The sequence below is a fragment of the Ziziphus jujuba genome, chromosome 3 (genome assembly GCF_031755915.1).
Source record: "Ziziphus jujuba cultivar Dongzao chromosome 3, ASM3175591v1".
NCBI lineage: Eukaryota > Viridiplantae > Streptophyta > Magnoliopsida > Rosales > Rhamnaceae > Ziziphus > Ziziphus jujuba.
The window spans coordinates 34145326-34170083 of NC_083381.1; the positions used below are offsets into that span (position 1 = coordinate 34145326).

Genomic DNA, 24758 nt, shown 5'->3' on the forward strand with positions numbered 1-24758 from the left:
AGAAGTCGGGTCGTTTAAAATATGGTATGTCAAATCGAAAAGTGATAATGAATTATTTATGAGAAAATTTATAGAAAGCAGAATGAGAGAGAATCTAGCGTATATGGGATAATGTGTTTAAAAAGAAATAATAATGATAATAATAAAGAAAAAAGAGTGGAACGTGGGTCAATGTGTGTGAGAGGGAGGGACATTGATTGTAGCGAAGCCATGGGTAACCAGAATGTCCATGCCACGTGTAATTGGTTTAGATAAAATAAAGAAAGTAAAATCTCCAAATTATGAGGGAAGGAAAGGGCAGGGGGGGGGGGTTGATTCAGGGAATCCCAAAGCAGCGGTGGCCCACTTGAATTATTATTATGAATATTGATTCATAATAATTAGTATCATATGTGTACCCTGCGAAAAAACAAACAAAAATCCACAGAGACAGAGGCCCCACAACGTATTATGTCGAATTGTGTTGTGTTGGGAGCGGAGCCAAAATTACCAAAAAAACATCATCCGTTCTTTTATTTTACGAGAGTTGGGAGGAGAGAAGAGAAGAGAAGAGAAGAGGGTGTTATTAAAAGTGTAAATTTGAAAAAGGATAGATTTTGAAGCGGGGCAGTTTGAGTTGATGGCCTGGCATCTACCCATGTATGCATGTGCCCGCGGGCAGACTTAAAAAAGAGTCACCCGCACGTTTAGCATTTGGTGTTTAATACCAAATACAATTGTGTTTGCCCCCCAGAATCACGATATTCATACCACATGCCATTACAATTGACCAACACTTTCTGTCTCACAACAAAAAATAATAATAAATAATATATATATATATATATAAAACCCATTGATTTGATTAGATTAGAGGAGGAAGGGAAATAAGAGAAATTTCAGAGAATCTGGCTGCTTCCCCTCTCTGGGCCTTCCGTTGCTGGTGTTTGAAGGGGATTTCCAAGTCTGCTCTGCTCCGCGCTCCGCTCTGTTAAATTTCTCTCAATCTTTTACGGACGGAACGCGGGCAGCTTAGATTTTATTTTATTTTTATATTTATTATACACTCACAATTAGAAATTTAGGATCAGAGAGCAGACAATCCCAGTTTGCGTTTCATGTCTTTTTACTAGAAACGAATTGAATTGTCCAAATACCCTCATCTTCCTGATATCAAATTCTCTTGTTTTCCTTTTTTTGTTTTTTTTTTTTCCGCAAAAAAAAAAAAAAAAAAAAAAAAAACACATACAACCGAAAAAAAAGAAGCAGAAGCTTTCTTATGGGTCTCGTGGTTGATTCACAAGGAGATGCTTTTGGTGGTGGTGCATCATGGTTTGGCTTTAAGAGTTTGATAAGGAGGAAGCAGGTGGACTCTATTCACACCAACTCTAGGCCTCATCAATTAGCCAAAGAGTTATCTATTCCCCACCTTATTGCTGTTGGTAATTTTGCTCTGCCCTTTGTTTTTTCCCTTTTTTTTTTTAAATAGGTTTTATTATTATTATTATTATTTTGCTTTTTGTTTTGTTTGCTTGGGTAATTTCTCGCCATGGGTTTGTGTTTTTCATCTTTATTTCTCTACTTTAACATGATTGGATGATTCTGATGGTGTTTTCCTCTGCTTTCTCTAAAAGTTTTCAGCTTTGATTTCTTTTCCTTTTCAATATTATGGCCTTTCATTTGTTAACTGATTGGGTTTGTTTTTGTAGCTCTTTTTCTTGCCTGACTTTAAAGTTCAGTTTACGTTGTGCTCGAACTTTATCTTATATATTCGGCCTTCATCCTAGAACTGCTGAGTAATTTACTAGTCTAATTAACTCTTCTCAACTTACTTTTCTCTTTCTTTTTCTGTATGGTTTATAGTGGTTGCTTCATTTGTGCTCAACTATTAAGTCCAATATCTGTAAAATATATATATATATATATATATATTAACTCCAATGTGAAAACATAATGATGATTTTTGTTAGTGTAGGACGTTGAATGTTACTAATTTGTTGCATCAAATATAAGTTCTTGATTATGGTCTTCCATTTGTTCTCTCTTGCGCGCACATTTGCGGTTCCTCGAATTATTTAATATAAAGGGGATGCTTTTCTAACTTTCGGCTCGTTGGACGTGTACATTTTGTCTACTGTAATACGTCCATGTGGAAGTAGCTCATGATTGAATTTTTATACAATTTCATTTAGGAGTTGGCTCGACAATTGGAGCTGGAGTCTATATTCTTGTTGGAACAGTTGCTAGAGAACATGCCGGACCAGCCTTGGCCATTTCCTTTTTAATCGCGGGAATAGCAGCTGCTCTTTCAGCCTTTTGTTATGCTGAGCTTGCAAGTCGTTGTCCCTCCGCCGGAAGTGCTTATCATTATTCATACATATGTGTTGGAGAAGGGTAATTTCCTACTTAAGACCAAGTCTTCCACCACCAAGATAGCCTTGAAAACTGACTGAAACAGAAAATTTAAAAATGAAAACAGTATATTTCAAACTATCCTTTATGAGCAATGCAGTTCGTTTAACTTGTACAAATAGAAGAATACTCTTATCCTTCTTTGACCTTATTTTTCCTGGTTTGGTCATATGAGATAGTTTCCCTTTCTTTATGTGGAAGAAACAACCATCTTAATCTTCTTGTTTAGGATAAATCTTTATTGGGCATGGTGGGTAACAGATATATTTTTTTGACTTTATAAATCAATAACAAGATTGACATAAATTCATTGTTCTTCATTTGATTACTTTGGCACTGTTATGTTTGTAGTGCTGCTTGGTTGATTGGTTGGGCTTTAATACTGGAGTATACAATTGGTGGTGCAGCTGTTTCTCGTGGAATATCTCCAAATTTGGTGCGGTGAATTTTCTTGAACTGTCTAGCTTTTGCGTATTCCTCTGATTTGAGTAAAATTTATTCTATAATATCACAGACGTAAAATAATTTTGCAACATATAGTGCATGGTGTTACATTTGTTTTCTGCCTAACTGGGGTTGGTTTATTTTTTACTATCAGTTTTGTAGTTCAACTGTTGTTGATTTAAATCTCTCTACCTCTAAATGGCTTGTCCTCTGCTGCTACAGTTATGTTGAATACAAGTATATGTATCTTGGTAAAACCATCGAATATGAAACGTATATTTGTTTTAACAGTAATAGGAGGTAGGATTTCTTTAATGTTTGAAGCCCTAATTTAATATGCATTTTTCTCGTGGTACATTTGTAGCAAATTTTTTGATACTGTCAGTTTTGTGCCTATACTTATTGAAATAGCAACAATGATGGCATGACAGTTTATTTTGGAAATTGGTCACGGATTTGTGAGTACATCTTAAGGCTCCAAAAGAAAATTGGTACAACTGTTGAGATTAAGATAAATTCAGCTTTTCACGTTTGAATCATGATATTTGACTTTTTATCAGTGGTGAATCCTCCTTCCAGTTGTGTTTTTTTTTTTTTTTTTTTTTTTTTTGGGGCATACTATTGGATGAAAATTAATCTATCTTTAATTTAAGAATGGAACAATGATGATGGTTTTGCAGGGAATATTTATACTGTTGAGTATTGACTATGACAAAGGGATGCTTAGGATCAAATTTTTGAGTCATTATTCACTACTTAGTTTGTGAACTTTTGTGCCCACTTGTGCAAGGGATCTAATAATCTAAATTTCAGTTTTTATTGCAACAAATGCATTAGTTTTATCTTGTTTCGGAGCTTATGACTTCTTCTGCATGTTTTGCTATTGTTTTCATCACCGGAAGCTTATTTGCTTCATTGATCACTGTTCTTGCCGTTGTGTTGTGATTCTTTTACCTAGGCATTGCTTTTTGGAGGAGAGGGCAGTCTGCCTTCTTTTTTAGCCCGTCAATATATTCCTGGAATTGACATGGTGGTCGATCCCTGTGCTGCAATTCTAGTATTTATCGTCACTGGACTCTTATGTGTGGGAATCAAGGAGGTATTGCAGTATCTTCATCTTTTTCTTTTTCTGATATAATGCTCTTCTAAATTTTCTTTTTAATGTGTGAAAATTGTTATCTTTATCTCATTTAACGAGAATTTTTTCAGAGTACACTGGCACAAGCTATAGTGACTACAGCAAATGTATGTGCAATGATATTTGTCATAATAGCGGGTTCTTATTTAGGATTCAAGATTGGATGGATTGGATATGAGCTTCCTACTGGGTACTTGGTCAACACTATATATTTTTGCTCTTCCTATTGTTATTCTAAGTTACTAGTTTTAGTTAATTTGTTTATTTTCATTTATGGACTTACAGGTATTTTCCCTTTGGGGTTGATGGGATGCTTACTGGGTCTGCTACAGTCTTCTTTGCATACATTGGTTTTGATTCAGTTGCCAGCACTGCTGAAGAGGTAAATGTTCTGTTTCTTGTTCTTATTATTATAATCTTTTATCCTTTTTAGTAGCCATGTCCTCCAAAATGGCCGTTCGTATAGAAGCTACATGAGGGTTTTGACTTGAAGGGGCTTGTTTTAAGTTCATATTTTGTTATCTCAACAGGTGAAGAACCCCCAACGAGATTTGCCTCTGGGTATTGCGACTTCTTTATCTATTTGCTGTGGATTATATATGCTGATCTCTGTTGTCATTGTTGGTTTGGTACCCTATTATGAAATGGACCCTGATACTCCCATTTCTTCTGCATTTGCTAGCCATGGGATGCAATGGGCTGCGTAAGTATATAAGTTATTAAAAGTATTAGCATCAGTGATTTTTGAATTTTTTTGAGGAATCATCAAATCTAGTAATCTGGATATCATATCCCTGCTTATGATTTAAGGAATGTGATAACTGTTGGGGCCGTTACTGCTCTCTGCTCAACATTGATGGGTTCTCTCCTTCCTCAGGTATATAAAGTTGGTTGTCAATGGTGTTATCCTTGTTGCTAATTTTACCTACCATTTTAGATGATCTGAACTGTTTATGTTCTGTGTATGTGATCCACATTATCTAGAAGAGGACGAAATTGCTCAATTGAACTATTTATATTAGCTAGAGAAATAATCTTGAATTCACAGAGCAGAGGAGTATGGTTTACCATAACATATAGAAGGAGGCTATTCATTCTTTTTTTGCATCTTTCACATTTATGTGTAGGTGTTGGAAAATCTAACTTACAAGTAATGATATATGAAAGAGGACTTTACCAGTATGTAACATATTAGGACTTTTTCTGCCGTTAAACAAAGGACAAACAGTTGCTCATTATAAGAAATTAAGAACTTCAAGACCCTTATAAGTCAGGAAGCATGTAGAATATGCTTATATAATTCTGATTAGCCCATATTTTTACCCTCCATTTAAACAGTTACATGAAATTAATTCTTCAATGATGAATTTAATTTTCTTATATAATTTTTCTTTTTGGTTTATCATGTTTCGTTATCATTTGGTTATAAAATTATCATTCTGGGGCTCATCTCTTTTTTCTGTTGGTTTATGTCCATGAAGTTTTTATTCCTTGTACTGCTCATCAAATCTTTTCTTCATTGCAATTACTCATTTTAATTTCTTTAATGAAACAATATGTACTTCTTTTGTGCTTTTCTCAGCCACGAATTCTGATGGCAATGGCGAGAGATGGATTGCTGCCATCATTTTTCTCAGATGTTAATAAACATACACAAGTTCCTATTAAAAGCACAATAATAACTGGAATTTGTGCTGCAACCTTGGCATTCTTTATGGATGTCGAGCAATTGGCAGGGATGGTAAGTATAGTGGTGTTGTCAGGTGGATGGAATTACCTTGTTATTTTTTAGCTGTTGGGACACATGGTGATCCCAATTTAAACCAGAACGAAAGCTACAATTATATGAATATGATTTACTGTTGAAACAGTGACTATAAGCTTTCTCCCTATTTTTGCTTTTGGGAATCCAGTAACAATTATGGATTCACAGGTGCTGTTTTGAGTCTAATTTGTCATCTGGATTAGCATAATCAAACTTAGTGAAAAGCCTTTGTGAAAAGTCCTCTGTTTTGTACTTATGCGTATATTTTCCATAGACTAGTTGTCTTTTTTTCTCCTCCCTCCCCTCTCTTTAAAATGGGGCATTACCCAAGTGCATAACCATGTTAGCAAAATGCTGTACTGGATAATCAGTGGTATTCTTTTGCTGCTAGACACTGCTGACTGAACCTTGTCAATTCTGAATGGTCTCTTGACATCAGACTAGGAGTGTAAAATTGGAAGATCATCATGTTTTAGTGATATAGGATGGTTCTTTTTGCAGGTCAGTGTGGGAACTCTTCTAGCTTTCACTATGGTAGCAATATCTGTATTGATAGTCAGATATGTCCCACCCGATGAGGTGCCAATGCCATCGTCACTACAGGAGGCTATTGATTCATTCTCATTGCAATATGGTAGGAGTACTGAGGAGATCAATAGGGAAGATGCCGAAAGCTCTGATAAGGATAGTAGCAAACCACTGATTGGTGAAGTTATTGTCTCTGTTGAAATTCCTTTGATCGCTAAACGTCTACCTTTAGGCAATTGTAAGTTTCTTTTTTCCTCTTACTCTTGCTTCTGTCTTTTCTCCATTAGATTCAATATTGAACGAAGCTGGAGAGTTGAAATATTGGACAACCCAAATTGACAATACCTATATAGATGTGTCATCCATTGGAATCAATCCCTCAGGGATAACTTGCAACTTTTAAGAAATATATGCCCACGAAATGTTTTGCTCACTTTTTCATAAGGATTTGAAAATGGATCTAGAAAGGTCATGAAAGTAAGTATAAAAGCTGTTAGTAATGAGATAACTCTTAGGAAGTGGATGAGCTTTTAATGACAAAAATTGAAGAAATCTTGGAAGGCCGAATCATATGCTGCATATCAGACACTTTTCGCTATTTTTGCCTTGATTGTTGTTCTATATACAACTTATCTGCTAGCTGCTCTTGAGACATTTTGATGTAACATCATTCAACTTTATTTTTAGTTCCCGTTTGGCCTCTGCAATTCTTTGCAAGATCAGTAATAATTTCATGAGAAATTTTAGTTTCCAGCTGTTTGGACAGTTTTTTCTATGATAATATGTTTCCTCATGAAAAGTGATTCCTAAAATTCTCTTTAGAAAATGGAATTAGTGATTTAGTGATGAAACTAATTTATAAGAAATAAATTTTATCAACCAAATGGAACTTCAAACCAATCCCGCCTCCATTTTTTAATAAATTGAAGTATTGGACATGTTCTTAGTTGAACCATCTTCAATTACTGAATTTATGAAATTTTCTTTGTTTCTGTTGTATGATTGCATTTGCTATTAGCTTATTGCAGGTGGTCTCAGAAGCATTTTTATTTTTTAGTTTGATGTTAGGATCTGACAGCTTTATTCATTGGTAATTTTGATTTCTAGGAACATATCCACTCTGCTGTATCAAGGGCTATTGCATTTTATTTTACTACTGAAAATTTTAGTCTCTACTTATTTATTAATTATTGCAGACACATTGAATGATAATACGAGGCGAAAAGTTGCTGGCTGGACAATAATGTTCACGTGTATTGGGGTGTTTCTGCTTACATATTCAGCATCAAGTTTGGGCCTTCCCTGGTGGGTGGATATTTGAACCTGGGGCTCTACTGTGATGCTACTGGTTGCTTAATTAGTTATGCTTATTCTTAGCTAGGGATAAAAAACCGTGGAGGAAATGGTTCAGTTATTGCAAGGGCTTTTTGCCTGTTGTTCTTTCATTTTATCTCTACTCATATCTTTTATTTTGATTATTAATTCTGTTGCTACATTGCTCTACCAGGTTTCTCCAGTTCGCATCATGTGGAGTTGGTGGTGCTCTTGTTTTATGCGGTCTAATTGTGCTGACTTGTGTAGATCAAGATGATGCAAGGCACAACTTTGGGCACACCGGAGGTATACTTACTATTCCTCTGCATGCAGTTGTTAGCCTTGCAAGGGTATTATGAATTTTTTATGGATGTTTGCAGATCTGTCCTACATTTACATTAACCATAGCTGTTTTTAACAATTCAGAATTTGTAATCTATGTATGTCAGGCCCAAAATAGGTATTGGGAAATATGTGGTGAACAAGTCACTGACATGATCCTCAAATTCTTCCTACTTGTTCTTTGTTATACTAAATGGATACATAAAATAAAAAATAAATAAGAACCTATCATAGGTGGAGGAGAAAATGCATATACCTACTTGTATTCCATCTGAAATGGATCATGCATTCGTAGTGGCCATAAAAACAAATGTTCCCTTTAGAATATGTACCATGATGATTGTTTGATCTTCCCTGTTTACTATAACTTGAGGTATTTTCTGAGCGTCATTTTGATAATTGATAAAACTGTCAACTTACACTGCTGAAAAAGGATTTAAACGACGTGTTGGTCACTCTGTTTTCAGGTTTCATTTGCCCTTTTGTACCGTTGCTACCTATTGCCTGTATTCTCATCAACGTCTACTTACTAATAAATCTCGGGTAAGTATCAACTCAATCGGCTCATGATTTTATGTATGTGTTAATGCTTGGTTGAATATTATGAAACTGTTTTTGATGTCTAGCTAATACAATTGCAATTTCTACGTAACTTTCAGAGTTTCAACATGGGTGCGCGTTTCTGTATGGTTCATCATAGGGGTGGTTGTTTACATAGTTTATGGTCGAACACACAGCTCGTTGCTCGATGCAGTTTATGTACCAGCAGCTCATGCAGATGAAATCTATAAGAGCTCAGCAAACTATGGGGCTTAAATCGGTGTACAGAACATACATGTCGGCCCCATGCAGATGCAGTGTACCAGTAGTTTATTGGTTGTAATATTGATGTAGGAAGGACCGAGAAATCTGTCCTCCTGTTGTATAAATATAATTATTTTTAATCAATGGCTTTCCAATGAAATGATGTATATATAATTTGCAAGAGAAGGAAGGTGTCACTGATATTATTTGTAGCAAGTTCCAAGTATGGGCATGGAAGCTTTTGGATTATTATCTCTCTTTCTTCGTTCCTAATGAGATGTCGTCAGATAATGTTTTTTAGAAGGGTGATGTTAATGGTAGTATATATTCTTTTATTTGGTTCTTTTAATCGTTAGCAATCTAGATTTACAGATAGATAATAGGGGTGGAGTTGAAGGGAAGTCAATTAATCCTGCGAACCAAGTCAGGTTTTGGGTGGGCTACTCTTCTGGATATATAAGAAAGACGTTTTATATATTTCTATAGTTTCAAAAAGAGATGGTTCTACCTGGAAAATCCACTCCATATCAACAAGAAATATTGTTTCTGCCACTTGTACGGGTATAAAATCCTATATAAGCATATTTCACCTAAAAGATAAAAGAATTAACAAAAAAAAAAAAAAAAAAAAATCCTATTTGCGTCGCCTGGTTCATTTCATTACCGTTTTTATTCATCATGTAATTCAATGAAAAATCAGCTCCAAATTCACATATTGGTTTACATATGTGGGTAAGTACATACTTGTATATAAAACATATATGCATATTGTTTTTATTTTTTTTTAATTTTTTTTTTAAGATAATCATATATGTATGGTTAAAAACCATGAACAAAAATATATATATATATATATATATATATAATATCTTGGATTTAAAGGACAGGAGATGTAAAGTGAAAATTGGCGAGTGGCCATGAAACTATTTATATACACGGAAATCATCAATCATTTTAGATGATCAGTGAGCGAAGTTAATTTCCTCTCTCTCTCTCTCTCTGTGTATAGTTGTTTCACTATTTATTAATAAAACAAGGAGCAGGTTCTCCATCTCTCAAGGAAGCTTCTTTGAAGTTTCTCATCCCTAGTCTTTTTCCCATATATGTAAATATATCATGATCTTGAGCTTGATTTGTTGAAGCTAATATATATATATATGTATATGCTAATACGTACATGAATGCTAGTACTAGCTAGATTTTTGATTTTCATTTACCACTTTATTTATGATTTATATATATAATATACATGTAGCGCAAAGCTCCACTCTGGACAAGTGCAACATATATGATGTTGCATGTATGTTTTCCACATATTTATACTAATACCAAACTATTCCAAAATAAAAAATAAAAAACTAAAGAAAATGAAAATGCATGTGTATATGCGCGTTGATATTTACACAGAGATCTAGGGTAAGAGCGAGACAGAGGCCTATGTCCAATCAATGGAGTACTTCAAACGCATGCATCTTTCCACATTAACTATAAGCTTGGAACATAATTTAAAATAGTTTTTTTTTTTTTACAAAATATAAACTGTTTTTAAAATAAAAATAAATCCGTTTCACCATTAATTTTCAAAATCAAATTTGAAAAATAAATTAAATTTTTTTTAAAAAAATATTAAAATAATATTTTTTATTTTTTAGTTTAAAAATTATTTTTAAATATTATTGGCTAAACAGTTTTTATTTTTATGAAATAAATAAAAATGATATTTTATTTTTTTATTTTTCAAACAATATTTTGAAAATTGAAAGTAAAAAATATAGTCAAACAGGATCCTATATATCCAGCTTTTATAATTTTTTTTTTAATTAAAGGAGAAGAAGAAATTAACCATATTTCAATATATACATGAAACAATCATGTTTAATTTGAAAATCGAGGGATTGGATATTGATTAGGCCTGGCAATGTGTCATGTTGAACCGTGTTCGTGTCGTATTGTGTTGTGTTCGTGTTAATTTTTTTTACCCAAACACAATCTGTTAAGTTTTCGTGTTGAGATATGTAAAGTCAAACCCATTCATTAAATTTTCGTATAACCCGTCATCCAACCCATTAACCCGTTAAGCATAAAAATCATATTTTGATTAGATACAAAAATAGTAAAATAAACCCTTTTTTTTTATAAGAAAAAAAATAATAAATGAAATTGTTTGTTGATAAACTAAACATCTTCGAAAAAAATTAAAAAAAGGGCAAAGAAAAGAAAAAAGCATTCACATACCAAAATTCTACATGTATTAATAATTATCAATTAAAAATATTATAAATCAAACTCATACTAAACATTCATCATAGCTAAAGAACATGCGTTTTGTCTATTTAAAATATTCATAAATTACAAACCAAATCAACATTAAAAATCCAACATAACTATTATAAAGCATTAAATATAGAACAAAACATCATTGTTTAAATTTTTATAAAGCTGTATCTTTCCACCACTACCATGTAATAAGGTATGAAGCTCATAGTTCCCTAAAGAAGAAAAAAAATAAAAAATTAAAGAATATAAAAAGTAATCCACAAAGAAATAACTAAATAATTATATACATAAATACGTATGCAAACATATATATATATATATATATATTTATATATTTCTACCTTGAAAACATCAATGCAAATACTATTTCAGCTTTGTTCGGACTTAGATTCCTCAATATTCAAATTGAACATATCTTCAGTTAGTTCTTCAAAGGAAGAATCTTCTACATCTTGAACTAACAAATAGCAAAAACAAAAAGAAATTGTAATACATCCAATGGTGTATAATAATAAGACATATTAAAATATAAATATATCATTATTTTACCTCCTTTTCCAAAAAGCCAATCTCGAGTACACAACAACGTTTACACATTTTCAGGCATCAATGAACTGCGATATTGATCCAACATTCTACCACCAATACTAAATGCAGATTCGAAGGCAACTGTTGAAATTGGCATTGCTAATACATCACGGTCCAAATGAGAAAGTATTGGATAGCGAAATTGCTCTACTTTCCACTAACTAAGAACATCTAAATCTTGCTTTCTGTCTAGCCTTTCTTCATCAAAATATTTATCAAGTTTAGTTTTTTTACTTGAAGAAGCACCATCCTTGTAAGAAATATCAAAATCTTGCACAATACAATATACTATAATTAATACTTCTAATGAATGTAAAAAAAAAAAAAAAAAAAATTAACTTTTATTTTTACATATAATAAATAAAATCAAATTAAAATTTACCTAAAAAATAAGGTCTTCGCTGTCCATCTGCTTAAAAGTTTCATTCACTGTGGTACTTGTATTAAGAACATGAGATAAACTATCCATATACACCTCAAATAGAGATATTATTGTGCAATGGACATGCTGAAACTCATAAGAATTTTATCATGAAGTTTTGTATAAGCCCAATCAACAAAATGAATTTTGTATCGGGGATCTAAGATAATGGCAATTGCAAGAATCAAGCTATACTCTGACTAATATTTTTCAAACTTCAAGTTTATACAAGTCCCCATCTTTCTCAAAAAGCTATCACTTCCTTTCATAGGTAATTTGATGTTGTGCTGTATTATGAACACTTTGGGGAAAAATATATTTGATGTGGGATATTTTGTTCCAGAAAATAAACAAGTAACTTCATAAAAATGTCCCAAAAACTTAGAAATCTTTTCTAGCTTATCCCACTCTTCTGGAGATGGACAACAATTGAAATTTGAATCAGACAATCCTAAATTGATTAATGCACGACGATAGAAAATAGCACTCTCAAGCATGATATGGGTGGAGTTCCATCTAGTTGGCACATCTTGTCTCAAGCCTTTCTTAATACCTGCTATTCTTACTTGTGCAATACAATCATAAAATTTATGTTTCCTACTGGAAGAACCTTTAATATATTTGATGCATTCTCTAATTTTTGAAACTGAATCATCAATCTCCTTTAGTCCATCTTGGACTATAAAATTTAAAATATGAGCACAACAACGAACATGAAAGAATTAACCACTCATCAAAAGTACACCTCTAAAGTTCAACTGATTTTTTAAAATCTCAACAAAGCAATCATTAACAGAAGCATTGTCCAATGTGATAGAAAATATTTTCTTCTCAATTCCCCAGTCAGTTAACAGTAAACTAATTTTATCAGACAGTAAAAGACTATTGTGAGGTGGGGGCATATAACAAAAATTTAAAATCCTTTTTTGCAATTTCCATTCTTGATCAATAAAGTGGGCTGTAAGAGTAAGATAACCATCAGTTGATACAGAAGTCCATAAATCTGATGTCAAACTTATCCTACCTTGAACTGAATCTAACAAATTATGAAGCTTTTGTTTTTCAGTTTTAAACATCCTCAATATGCATGCCTTAACTGTGTTCCTACAAGGCAACTTGAGGTCAGCAGAAATATATGAAAAGGTAGCTCTTATGCCTTTATATTTAACAAAGTTAAAAGGCAAATCATGCTTGATAATTGTCTCTATAACCAAATTGCGAAAAGTTTCATAATCAAAATTTGGAGATTTCATCAAAACATGCTGTTGAGAAGTAGATAAAAGCATTTATTTAACATCACCATCTCGTTTTTTAGGACAAATTAGAATATGATGCAACATATTTCCTGTTCCATGAGAACAATCCCATAAATATATTATTCCACATTGCTTACACTTAGCATGTTTCTTTTTATCCTCACCAAGTGATAATAACTCAAATAAATTCCAAGCAGGTGGTCTAAATTTTCGTTTTGCACCCTTATCTACATGTAAGCCCTTAATCTCCTTTTTTGCATCAGTTTTCCCAATGCTTTGTGTATTGTTTGTGGTAGCACCTACTTTAGTTGGAGGATCGATAGTCTTCGTTAACATTGATTGAATCCATCTGCATGTATTTGAAAAATCAAATATACTATTAATTTAATATAAATTAATGTTAACACATGATGTTGATTCAAAAAATATATTATTATTATTTACTTTTTTTTTTCTTGTGTATGAAAGTATGATAAAAAATTTGGAAATCAGTGAAAAAATAGATTCGGCCATGGTCATTGATCATTTATCTTAAATACAACTCTTATAATATGTGTTTATATATTTAATTCATATAGGACTAATAATTTGGAAAAACAAATACTATAGACTTTTATAAATATAAATTTCCATATTAGGTGCGGTGTTGTTCTTTTCTATGTGGTTATCACTATATATTTATTATATATATACACATGTAAGTGAATTGGCTGTCACTTATGTGAGAAAATAAATTTACAATAAAATATTAGTCTCAAATTCATATATAATCTATTTTCTAATCAATTTCACTTTTTAAAAAAAAAAAAGTATATAATTTGATTGGATTTTGAAATCTGGAGCTTCATCAGGGTCTATGGGATTTTCACCAAAATAAAAAAATAAAAAAATAAAAAAAACTCTATGGGAAAAAAAAAAAAACAACAAGAATGAATGAATGAATAAAAAAATTAGGCTCCGAACTATGAATAGCTGATGGGAGGTTTCAATTAGAGGCAAAATAATTAACTAAAAGAATAACCCAATTAAGAATATAACTAAAATCTTTTGGACATCAAGGAACATTTATTTGTAACTTCCCAATGATTTTCTTAGTAAATTTTAATATAATCTGATAAAATTTAACACAAAATCAAAATTGAAGAATTTAAAAATAAGAATAGAATCTTATCTTGTTATCTTTAAACAACTATTTTTTCAAATCTATGAACTTTCAAATTCCAATAATGTTAAAACAGCTTCCCATGAATCTTGTTGAGTTTTTTATTATAAAATTGAGAGATGAGAGAATAATAATGTATTTAGGCCGAAGGTTAAAGAGGCAGCAAACATTTTATTATCTTAGTTTTAGGGTAAAATTATTATATCCTATAAAATTATAAAAATATCCCATATAAATGGGTTCAATGGGTTCCAATGGATTCCACTAATTAACATCTATTTTCTTAACGTATTTTATTAGGTTGTACTAATACGGATCCAATCCAATATCGTAGATCTAAACTTGCAAATTATCATGCGGATTTGTGTCATGTTAATGGGTCGTGTGGCATTTTGTCAGGTCTGATATTGATCATGAATTTAAAGGCAAGGGGTGAGGTGGTGTGAAGTTCATATATTTATATATATATTCACCCGAAAAAAAAAAAAAAAGAGTTTACGTATAGAAAGAAAGAAGGAAATGGATGTTGAAGTGGAAGTGGGGCAATTGAGAGATGATGAGATGACATAAAGATGAGGTCATGAATATCGGCCAAAGAAAGATAAATAAATAATAAAAAAAGAAGGGCCAATTAAGCTTCATGTTCACATTATCCATTTTGGAATATGTGGCGGAGGCTTCTAATTGGTTGGTGCACCCATCCCCATCCCCATCCCCATCCCCCATGTTTTCATGCAACAAATCTGCTCGGTTTTTGGGTATATAGCAAACTGCAAAGCCACAACACAACCAAGATCACGAATATATATTGAATATGCTCTCTCTCTCTCTCTCTCTCTCTCTCTCTCTCTCATATATATATATATAATATAATATGCTTGCTTAACATCGAATACTTATGATTTTCTCTACACACACATATATAAATATATATATGTGTATATAATTCCACCTTTTTAAAGAAAAAAAAATTGGTGACTAAGAAATTTTAGAAATAAAAAAAGAAGAAATTACTTTCTATTATTAGTACATGTTTAAAGGGTAAAGTGTAAACAAACGGAGGAAGCCAAAAAAGGGCGGTTAAGTTTCCCGCAAGTATGAAAACCCAACGGACGCTTTGCTTTGAATGGAAAGTAAAGAAAATGTTTCTGTTTATATATATATATATATATTATATGTTATTGTGCGGAATGAATGAATTTCATGAATGTAGAAAAAAAGTGGAATAATTCACTCTCACTTCACATGAATTAACCAACAATATATATATATATATATAATATATACATACAAAATGATGAAGAAACTTTTCTTCCACACCCTTATATCTTTAATTTCCTTCCTTCGTCACCTCTATATCATCTTATATGTGCTTTGCTTTCTCAAGTCTCCCTTATCCTTTAATCCATATACATATATATATATATATATATACACCTTATATCCTGGCTAGCTTACTCAGTTACTCCTTCTATCGGTTGCCAATTTAATTCTCTCCCTTTTTTCGCCTCATTCGATGTGTTAACAACTCCTTAGTTCAACTGAGAGTATACAGTTAGTGCCATACATGCCAACTCCTATATAATATATAATATTTTGTTGAAATCCACATATCCAGATGTGATAATTTTTCTATAAAAAATAATGAAAGATATATATATATATATATATGTATGTATGTATGTATGTATTTCTAGGTAATTGGCTAAAATTCCAATAATCAAACTAAATATTTAGTTGTTTTAATTTCTTTTTCTTCCTTTAGGATATGCATATATCAAGAAAACAAATATATATTTATCATTAACAAGGGCCTGAGTATTAATAGCTGTATTTTTGTTTGTGTTTTTGTATTTTTCTCTTTTGCTTCATAATGACATGTAAGATATATATCGTTTTGGTAACAAGTCAGCTGTCAGCAAATATGCACGTATGAACAAAACGAGATGACACTTTTATTTAGATTTTATCATAATTATGATATCTTCTACTATGATACATATATATTATTAAGTATTGATGTGAAAGGAGGGAAAAAAAAAAAGATTATAAAAAGGAAAGACGCGTTTAAGGAAAATTAAAAGGAGAATATATATATATATATATATGTATCCTAAATTAAATTAATTAATTAGTTATAAACAAGAGGTTTATGTAGTTATGATTTATATTTTCACGCAATGAAGATGAAATAATTAGGTTTCGTTTAACAGAAGGCTTTAGGCTTTGTAAGATAAAAGATGCAATCATTATAACCCTCTTTTCTGTAGTTTAAATTAATGATTAAAGTATACAGAAAAACATTTAAATGTTAAAAGGGTGGTGGACGCATCTACTGGATAGATTCAGGGAATGATTATTCACATGCTTCGTCTTCCTCAAACCTTATATAATTATCTTTCTTTTTGTTCATTATATATATATATATATATATTTTTTTTTTTTGGGGGCTAAAAATCTATATATATATATATATATAAATAGTTTTGATATGGTTATTGATTGTGAGAGTTTATAAAAAAGAACATTTGCATAGAAAAAAATAAAATAAAATAAATAATGGGTTATTATTATTTTTAATATAAAATAATGTGTTAATGTTGGATAGTGAATTATTTTAAATTTAACAGTTCAATTCAATCCGATTCAATTTTATCTTTTATTTTAGAGCATTTTCAATCCATCACTACACGATGCTACTATTTGTATATCCGTATCCAGTTCATATAATCATCATTATCATCACTTTCAGTTTCAGTTTCACTTATATGATGAGCATTAATACATCTCGATCGTTCTAAGTAACTATTCTTTCTTTATTAAAATTTTACTTTATTTGCATATTTCTTCATTATAAAGGAATAATAGCTATTTAACTATGATTTATAATCAACTAGTATATATTTATCTCCAGTTGCTTAACTTTAGTTATAAACCATATACTACTGATACTATTTATTTATTTTTCTTTTATTTTTAGCATCTGGAGTTTTCTCAAAGGACAAGTATAACAAGGAATCGAATGCGAATTCAGAAATGACGTCATTAATCATTTATGCCAGCAAACGACAGACGGCGAGAGGTTGAACAAACAATATTCCAAGAGAACGAACACCGGTTTTACAAAATAAATAAATATTTTCACCAAAAACAAAATACTGAAAATTTAGTATATTTTAGTAATATAATAAAGAAAGGCAAAATTAATGATAAAAGAAGAAACAAGCAAATCGATCCACTAATATAATGAAATTAAAGAATAGATTTACATGAGTTTCCATAATAATCATGAAATCTTTCTTTTGGTATCCTATACATGATCAATCAATAAAAATGTAATCTGAAACTGCGGATATATATATATATATATATATATACATATATGTAAAGAACTTCTTTCTGATGACTAATTAAGTACCTAATAATTAAACAAGCTGAACCCCCTTAAAAAAGAAGGGTACTACTACTACATATGTATAAATATGAAACAGATGGAATATATGTTGTAGGAAAAAGCAAAGGCAAACCTGCAAAATAATTTAATAAAATTGATGGATGTACATAAAAGATGGATCAGAAGTCATCCCAATTAAAGGCTTCAATGTCTGAAATGGGAGGGATAGATGGAGCTGCTGCTTGACCATCATCAGGCTTGGAAACATGAACCGATGATGAGATCTCAGCCGTGGTGTTGACGTCAGTGCTCAGACCAGTGTCCTGGGAGAGGCTAACCATAGACTGGTTATTAGATGACAACTGCTCCACCTTGCACTGCCTCATCTCCAATATTAACCCGTCATTATTATTATTATTATAATTACCACCACTAGCTTGCTGATGAGGATGATGATGATGATGACCGTAATCACTGGTGTTATTGCCACCTGCAGGTGGTTCAAAATAACCTCCCAGATTATTGATCAGAGTTGATGATAAATTTGGGTGGATTAAGTTGGAATAATGAGGAGGAGGAGGAGAAGGAGGAATATTTGGGAGTAGTTGAGAGTAGAGGATGGGGTGGTGGTTAGTCATGAGGAGGCTAGGAGCTTGGTAACTAGTACTAGTGGAGGTGGGAAGCTGCTGCAAGCTCTTCAACATCATCATCTGGTTGGGGTTCGGGCTCTGGTTGTGTTGCTTCGTTTGCTGCTGTTGATGGTTGTCATTATTAGAGCCAATATTAGACAAGTAGTTAAAGTAAGCTCCTTGAGATTGAGATGTTCTCGTTGTGGGTGATGGTACTGTGGTGGTCCCCTTGATCAACTCCTGCTGCTGCTGCTGCTGGTGGTCATGTCTCCCATCATAAGGATTAATATCCATGAGAGGTGGGAGTGAACAGCTATCTATTAGCAGATGATCACTGTCGTTATCCACAGAGCTCATCCTCATGAGCAGGCCTCCTTGTATTGGATTCATATTTGGGATACTCTTTTTGATGCCCATGTTCTTGTGGAACACCCTGCACACCACCCATTCATCCTGTGCACCAACAACATCCACTACTCTTCAATTCAATTCCATGATTCTATTAGTAATTAACAATTAAAAGCAATTTAAGTAAAAAAAAAAAAAAAAAAAAGAAAAAAAAGGGAAAAAATTTAATTTGAAAAGTAAGGAACCGGACCCCATGAAAAGAAAACACTCAACCAACCCATAAAGTAAGATGATGATGATGACAAAAAAAATATAGGAGAAAGAATTGTTTTTTTAAATTTAGAGATCTAGAGAGAGAAATGAGAAGTTATTAAAAAAAAAAATAACAATAATAAAATGAAAAAGAAAGAAGAAAGGTAGAAGCACTGGCTAGCTATGTAGGAGGTACCTTGGCAGACTTGGGAAGGTTGTAGTAAGAGAATTTGCCTTCGAGTCTGTATTCATGCATGACCCAGTTGGTCTTCTCTCCTTTGGGAGCTCTTCCTTTGTAGAAGACAAGGGTCTTCTTCATCCCGACGAGGCAACTGCCGCTGCCGCCTCCGCCGCCTTTGCCTTTGTAAATCTCTTTGTCCTTTCCGGTGGCCTTCCAGTACCCCGATTCTGTTGCTCGGTTGGTTCTCATCCCTGTTGGATACTTTCTATCTCTCTGGCAGAAGAAGTACCACTCTTTCTCTCCCATCTTTGCTTTCTCTGCAACCAACATTAACAACATCAACAACAACAACAACATATACATATGTATATCAAATCAAAATCAATTTTATTAATACTTTTTAAGGGAATTAGATTCTTTGGCATAATATTCCCAATATATATGTGCATATATAAAGACATTGAAATATAATTTTTAGCCGTAAGTAGGTATACCCTTCCCCTTGGTGATGAAAACCATATAATAAAAAATAAAAAAGGAAGAAACATACTTGGCAAATCCCAAGGTTCAGACTTATTCAAATCAGCTTCTCCTATAGCACTTGCACTGAAGTTGCAGTTGAGGACCTTCTCCGTCAGGTAATAGCTTATAATCTCCTCATCCGTGGGATGGAATCGAAAGCCCGGGGGTAAATCGATGAGCTCTTCTTCCGGCTTGTTCACCACTATTGCTTGATCTTCCATATTAATATTGATAAAAAACCCTTGGGTAGATGGATCGATCTATATGTATACCTATGTATGTATGCTATATATTCTGTGTTCGCAGCTTGCTATACCACAAGGAGGATGTTGATGAATACCAAACAAACAAAACCCAGCTAGAGTATTCCCCAACACAATCCGATCGATTTTTCCGATTTCTAATTTAAATTTACAGACTACAAACGTGTATACAGAAGGCCTGGCCTATATTATATCACACAACTCAAATTCACAACCTCTCTCTCTCTCTCTCTATATATATATATATACACGCACGCACACACACACACACACAGAGCAATCAATCAATATTCAATAGCACTGTATTTTTATGTATGAAAGAAAGTGGGGGAGAGGAATAAGGAAGGAAAACAGGCAGCTACAAAAAAAAGCCGAATTAATAAACAAAGAAAGGAAGAAGAGGAGAGAGAGAAAAAAAAGAAAGAAAGAAAAAAGGGAGGTTGAAAAAGGAAGGAGAAGTTAAAAGAAAGTAGAAAAAAGGGAAAAAGAGGATCTTAAATAGAGAGAGATAGAGAGAGGTAGAGGAGCTTGTTCAACACCACCACCCCCTATTCAGCAAATAGCCTCTTTCTTATATTCTTCTCAAGATACGTGGTCCGTAAGGCACTTACTCAGCAAGCCATATATTCAGGGCCCCCGCCTCACAAACATTTTACTCCTTTTTATTTTTATTTTTTATTTTGTGTCTTTGTGTCCTGTCCGTGTGATTTCTTAGCCCATATATCTACCTGTTTGAAAATGAATGCCAAATCAACAAAATCAAAAAAAAAAAAAAAAAAAAAGGAAAAAATCAAAATGGATTAAATAATATAAAAATATATGCAGCTTAATTTCTTCAGTTGGAGCCTGGAGGAAGGGGACCCATGTTCTGTTGTTTCACATTAAAATAACATCGTTATCCGCTTAATTTGCCTTCCGCCTCAATCTAACCGATCTTTTTCATTCTATTGAATTTCATTGCATGTTCCATCACTTGAATCTTTATTTCCAACTCTTTCTATAACCTCTCTCTCTCTCTCTCTCTCTGTTCAAAGCTCTAGAATAAAAGATCTAAGTTATTGTCACATGAATTTGTCAATTTCAATTTGTATATATAATTATATATTATACAAAATTAATTATATTTTTATACCCTTTATTTTTAGGATGTTGCAATTTAAACCTTAACTTTATTTTATTTACCAATTTATACCTTTGATTTTTCCTTTCGTTCCGCTTTGAATTTTATTCACTTTTTAATTAACAGAGTTTAATCTCTTTCATCTTACATAACTGATATTAAAATATATTAAATTTCAAGCTAAATATATTAAGTATAAAATTCTAAAATTAATTATTGCATCAACCCTTTTTTGAAAAAATAAATGAAGGATATTATATTGCAAAATGTTAAAATAATTTTAATATTTTGTATTTTATTATCTTCTTCTAGTTTAAACATGATATAGTTTAATACTAGTTATGTAAATTAAGTGGTTAAAAGTAAAAAAAAAAATCCAAATTAAAAAAAAATAAAAATAAAGATCTAAATTTCTAAATTAAAAAAGTTGAGAATTTAAATTGTAAAATATTAAATATTATGAAATAAGTATATTAAAATACAATCAACTTTATATATATATATATATATATATGTGTGTGTGTGTGTGTGTGTGTGTGTGTGTGTGTTTAGTGGTTTTATTGGCTTGAGGATGAGCTAGCTGCTGAGCTAGCGACCAGTTATGATAAAGAATTTGGTCTCTCTGCATATTCCAAATCGCACATGCAGCAGGCTCCAAGATGAAATAAAAAGGGAGACACGGTAATTAAAGTTAGATAGATTTATACGCTTTATTCTATTCTATTATGCCCATTAGACACATATAGAGAGCTGAGTCATATATATATATATATATATAACACATATATATTATATATATCGATCCATAAAGTCAAAAGGTGAACCGAAGCCTAAATTTATTACAACTTAATTTTCCAAGATTGTTCATCATCTTGGTCCTTCAGCTAGTTGCTCTATATATGCTACCGACATCATCCCTTTTTATTCAAATTGGAGACTTTAGATTAAGAGATTGAGCTTAATTAACATTCACATACTCTTTTCACCATATTTCTTCATCCAATATTTTATATATCAATCTTACAAAACAAGATCCACAAAATAGAAAACGCGCATTTTCACCCCCCCAAAAAAAAAAAAAATGCATGATATATACAAATAGGAAAATAAATAAATAAAAATAAGACGCATTAGTTAATTTTACTTTTTATTAGTCTTCAAATTTTTTTAAAAATCTTTTTGTTTTACGTACACTCACTATTATAATAATATTTTTCTTTAATTTCTTATTTGTATATTATATATATGCATTAATAATAATCAGTTAATTTCTTGTCAAAACGGTATATCCTACATATATATATATATATATATATGTATATGGATTCAAAATTTGTAATATCGATTATTTTCTCAATTTATGGTTTTTATTATTTGATTTTGATTTTCGCTGCATGCGTTGGAATAAGATTGCGGTTCGTAGTCTTTGGTATAGTATTTTTAAAACTACATTTGAAGGTTCCGAGAAGTTTCAGATGAACACTGCGAAAAATCATAGTTAAAATGGCATGCAGCTTTACACGAATAAGAGCGTTTTCCTTATAATTACTAAAATTCAACCTGAATAGTAAACTAATATTAAAATGTTCGCAGACGATGAATTAGTCACGATCGGATGTAGTAGTTAAATATATATATATATATATATAATCTATATATTGTTTATAATAATAACAATGAAGGCTTATTAAGAATATCATGAAATGTGGGACTTGGCTTTTGGATAATTTAGAGAGATTATGGTATATAAAGTTGATCAATATTCAATACTGTTGTGATTATAAATACAATTTTTTTACCTTGGTAAATAGTGAATATACGTACATGTACATCCCTTTTATATATATGTATATATATCTTAAAAAAAAAAAAACATGTGTATCCCTTTGGCCAGCTCTAATTAATGAAATTTACATATTTATAAATATATCCCAACTGGGTCTCGTTGGGATGTGCTGTAGAGATTTTGTATTTCTACAAATAACTTATAATTAACATTGAAGGCTATAACATGCTTTCCAGCTCTGCTACTTGTAAATTCAGCATAAAAATCCTCATTCAATATACAATATTTCATGTATTAGTGTTTTTGCGGACAGGTTCAGACAGATTAAATACGCATGAATTGGGGTTTACTAAATTTAATTCTTATTCTGTTTAATAAATATATTATTTGTATATAAGATATGTGGAGATCGTGTAACAAATTAACAATGAGTCGCTTGCAACTGCTGCATTCATGAAAGCCACCTTATAATTTGAAGATTGAACAAGAAGAAGATGAGTTAAGTGTTTTATATATAAATGCATAATAAAATTTGGGGAAGGGAATCTTGTTTGATAATTAGATTGTAAACATGTATTTGATTAATAGTGGATGTGACTGTTTGGAGGAATAAGCAGCAGGACTTAATATATATCTGGAATTTGGTGATGGAGTGGAAAGCACATGCTTGCCACCCCCCCCAATTCCCAAGGCCTACTACTTTTTCTTTATTTCTTAGTTTCCGCCCAATTACAATTATAAATTATTGATATGATCAGCCTGTTGGATTTTTGGTAAATTATTAACTGGCATAAAATTAAAAACCATATAATTTATTTATTTATTTTTTGAATGTGGATGGAATAGAAGATGACGCGTTGAAATGGAATCCTGCCACGTCAGCTCCTACTCAATTAGCTATTAAACAAAATTATTAATTTTAAAAAAGTAAGCGACGTAAAATACGGATACAATTTCGCTTCTCCTATCTTAACTATTTAATCCATGAAAAAGTCCAAAACCAAAGAGCGCGTGGACCCCATCTCATTATTCCTTTGGTCTGTCCATGACCCACTCTCTATTCGCTCTAAAGTAATAAATAATAATAAACTAAATATTTTTAACTAATTGGAACTCATAGGGGCAGTCTCTTTGAAGACAAGAGTTAAAAATGCTCAAATTGTGAAAGCTTTCAAGTTATGATACATCAACATATAATGATAATAATAATAATTAAATACAATATATGATATATGGTATCTTAGAGAATTTCTAAGCTTGCCAACTATTTTGACTTTTTTGATCGCGGGCTCAGATGAAACCGCAAAGCAAAGAAGCCATGAAACCTTCCCCTTTTTCTTTTTTTTTTTTGGGTGGCAAAAACTATGATAAAGAATTTGCTGGATCAAGGAATGAATAATAGATAGGTAACATATTGCGGTTTGATATTTGATTAATGAGTAGATGTTAAATGTTGTGTTGATCTACTAATTGAAAGAAATTTATCCCTTAAAAAAAAAAAAAATTAAGTGTAAGAAAGAAAGAAAGAAAGCAACAAAAGAAAGAAAGCAACAAAAGGAAGAAGAGAGTGTGGTCATCAAATAAAATAATGGGAGTTTCGCTGGTGTAATATTTTGGATACGTGCAATAGGTGTCACTTTTGAGTCTTAAACCTCAATCTCCCATTCCATGACACATATTATTAAATTAAATCAAATTGATGGTAATGTAAAGGCAAGCCAATTATGACATGATTAGCAGACTTTTTTTTTTTTTTTTTTTCTTTTCATTTTTTTAAGCTTTGTTTCTCAACTGTTTCATAGGCTGAGACATCTATCATACGGTTGGCTTTCA

The 24758-nt window shown here is 31.7% G+C and overlaps 2 protein-coding genes across 2 annotated transcripts; one reads left to right on the forward strand and one right to left on the reverse strand.

The window, feature by feature from the left end:
• The first annotated feature begins 764 nt into the window (after window positions 1-764).
• LOC107404045 (cationic amino acid transporter 2, vacuolar) lies at window positions 765-8978 on the forward strand. The gene is made up of 14 exons (XM_016010978.4): window positions 765-1421; window positions 2172-2373; window positions 2743-2827; window positions 3794-3934; window positions 4045-4163; window positions 4259-4355; window positions 4504-4676; window positions 4784-4850; window positions 5556-5714; window positions 6240-6504; window positions 7463-7571; window positions 7774-7886; window positions 8390-8465; window positions 8582-8978. Exons 1-14 carry the CDS (start codon window positions 1259-1261, stop codon window positions 8736-8738), a joined length of 1926 nt encoding a protein of 641 aa, XP_015866464.3. The 5' UTR covers window positions 765-1258; the 3' UTR covers window positions 8739-8978.
• Window positions 8979-17650: 8672 nt separating this feature from the next.
• LOC107404041 (NAC domain-containing protein 87) lies at window positions 17651-20562 on the reverse strand. Its single transcript, XM_016010974.4, has 3 exons — window positions 19785-20562; window positions 19250-19551; window positions 17651-18906 (listed from the first exon to the last, which is right to left on the reverse strand). The coding sequence occupies exons 1-3, from the start codon at window positions 19975-19977 to the stop codon at window positions 18004-18006; spliced, it is 1398 nt and encodes a 465-aa protein (XP_015866460.2). The 5' UTR covers window positions 19978-20562; the 3' UTR covers window positions 17651-18003.
• Window positions 20563-24758: the final 4196 nt, after the last annotated feature.

Bases quoted from the DNA above. Each gene is read 5' to 3' on its own strand.
- LOC107404045 (XM_016010978.4), top strand. From the start codon at position 1,259: ATGGGTCTCGTGGTTGATTCACAAGGAGATGCTTTTGGTGGTGGTGCA. The intron at 4,356-4,503 runs GTAAATGTTCTG...TTATCTCAACAG, and splicing joins TTGCCAGCACTGCTGAAGAG to GTGAAGAACCCCCAACGAGA. The intron at 4,677-4,783 runs GTAAGTATATAA...TTATGATTTAAG, and splicing joins CATGGGATGCAATGGGCTGC to GAATGTGATAACTGTTGGGG.
- LOC107404041 (XM_016010974.4), bottom strand. From the start codon at position 19,977: ATGGAAGATCAAGCAATAGTGGTGAACAAGCCGGAAGAAGAGCTCATC. The intron at 19,552-19,784 runs GTATGTTTCTTC...TGTTGGTTGCAG, and splicing joins TGAACCTTGGGATTTGCCAA to AGAAAGCAAAGATGGGAGAG. The intron at 18,907-19,249 runs GTACCTCCTACA...GTTGGTGCACAG, and splicing joins ACCTTCCCAAGTCTGCCAAG to GATGAATGGGTGGTGTGCAG.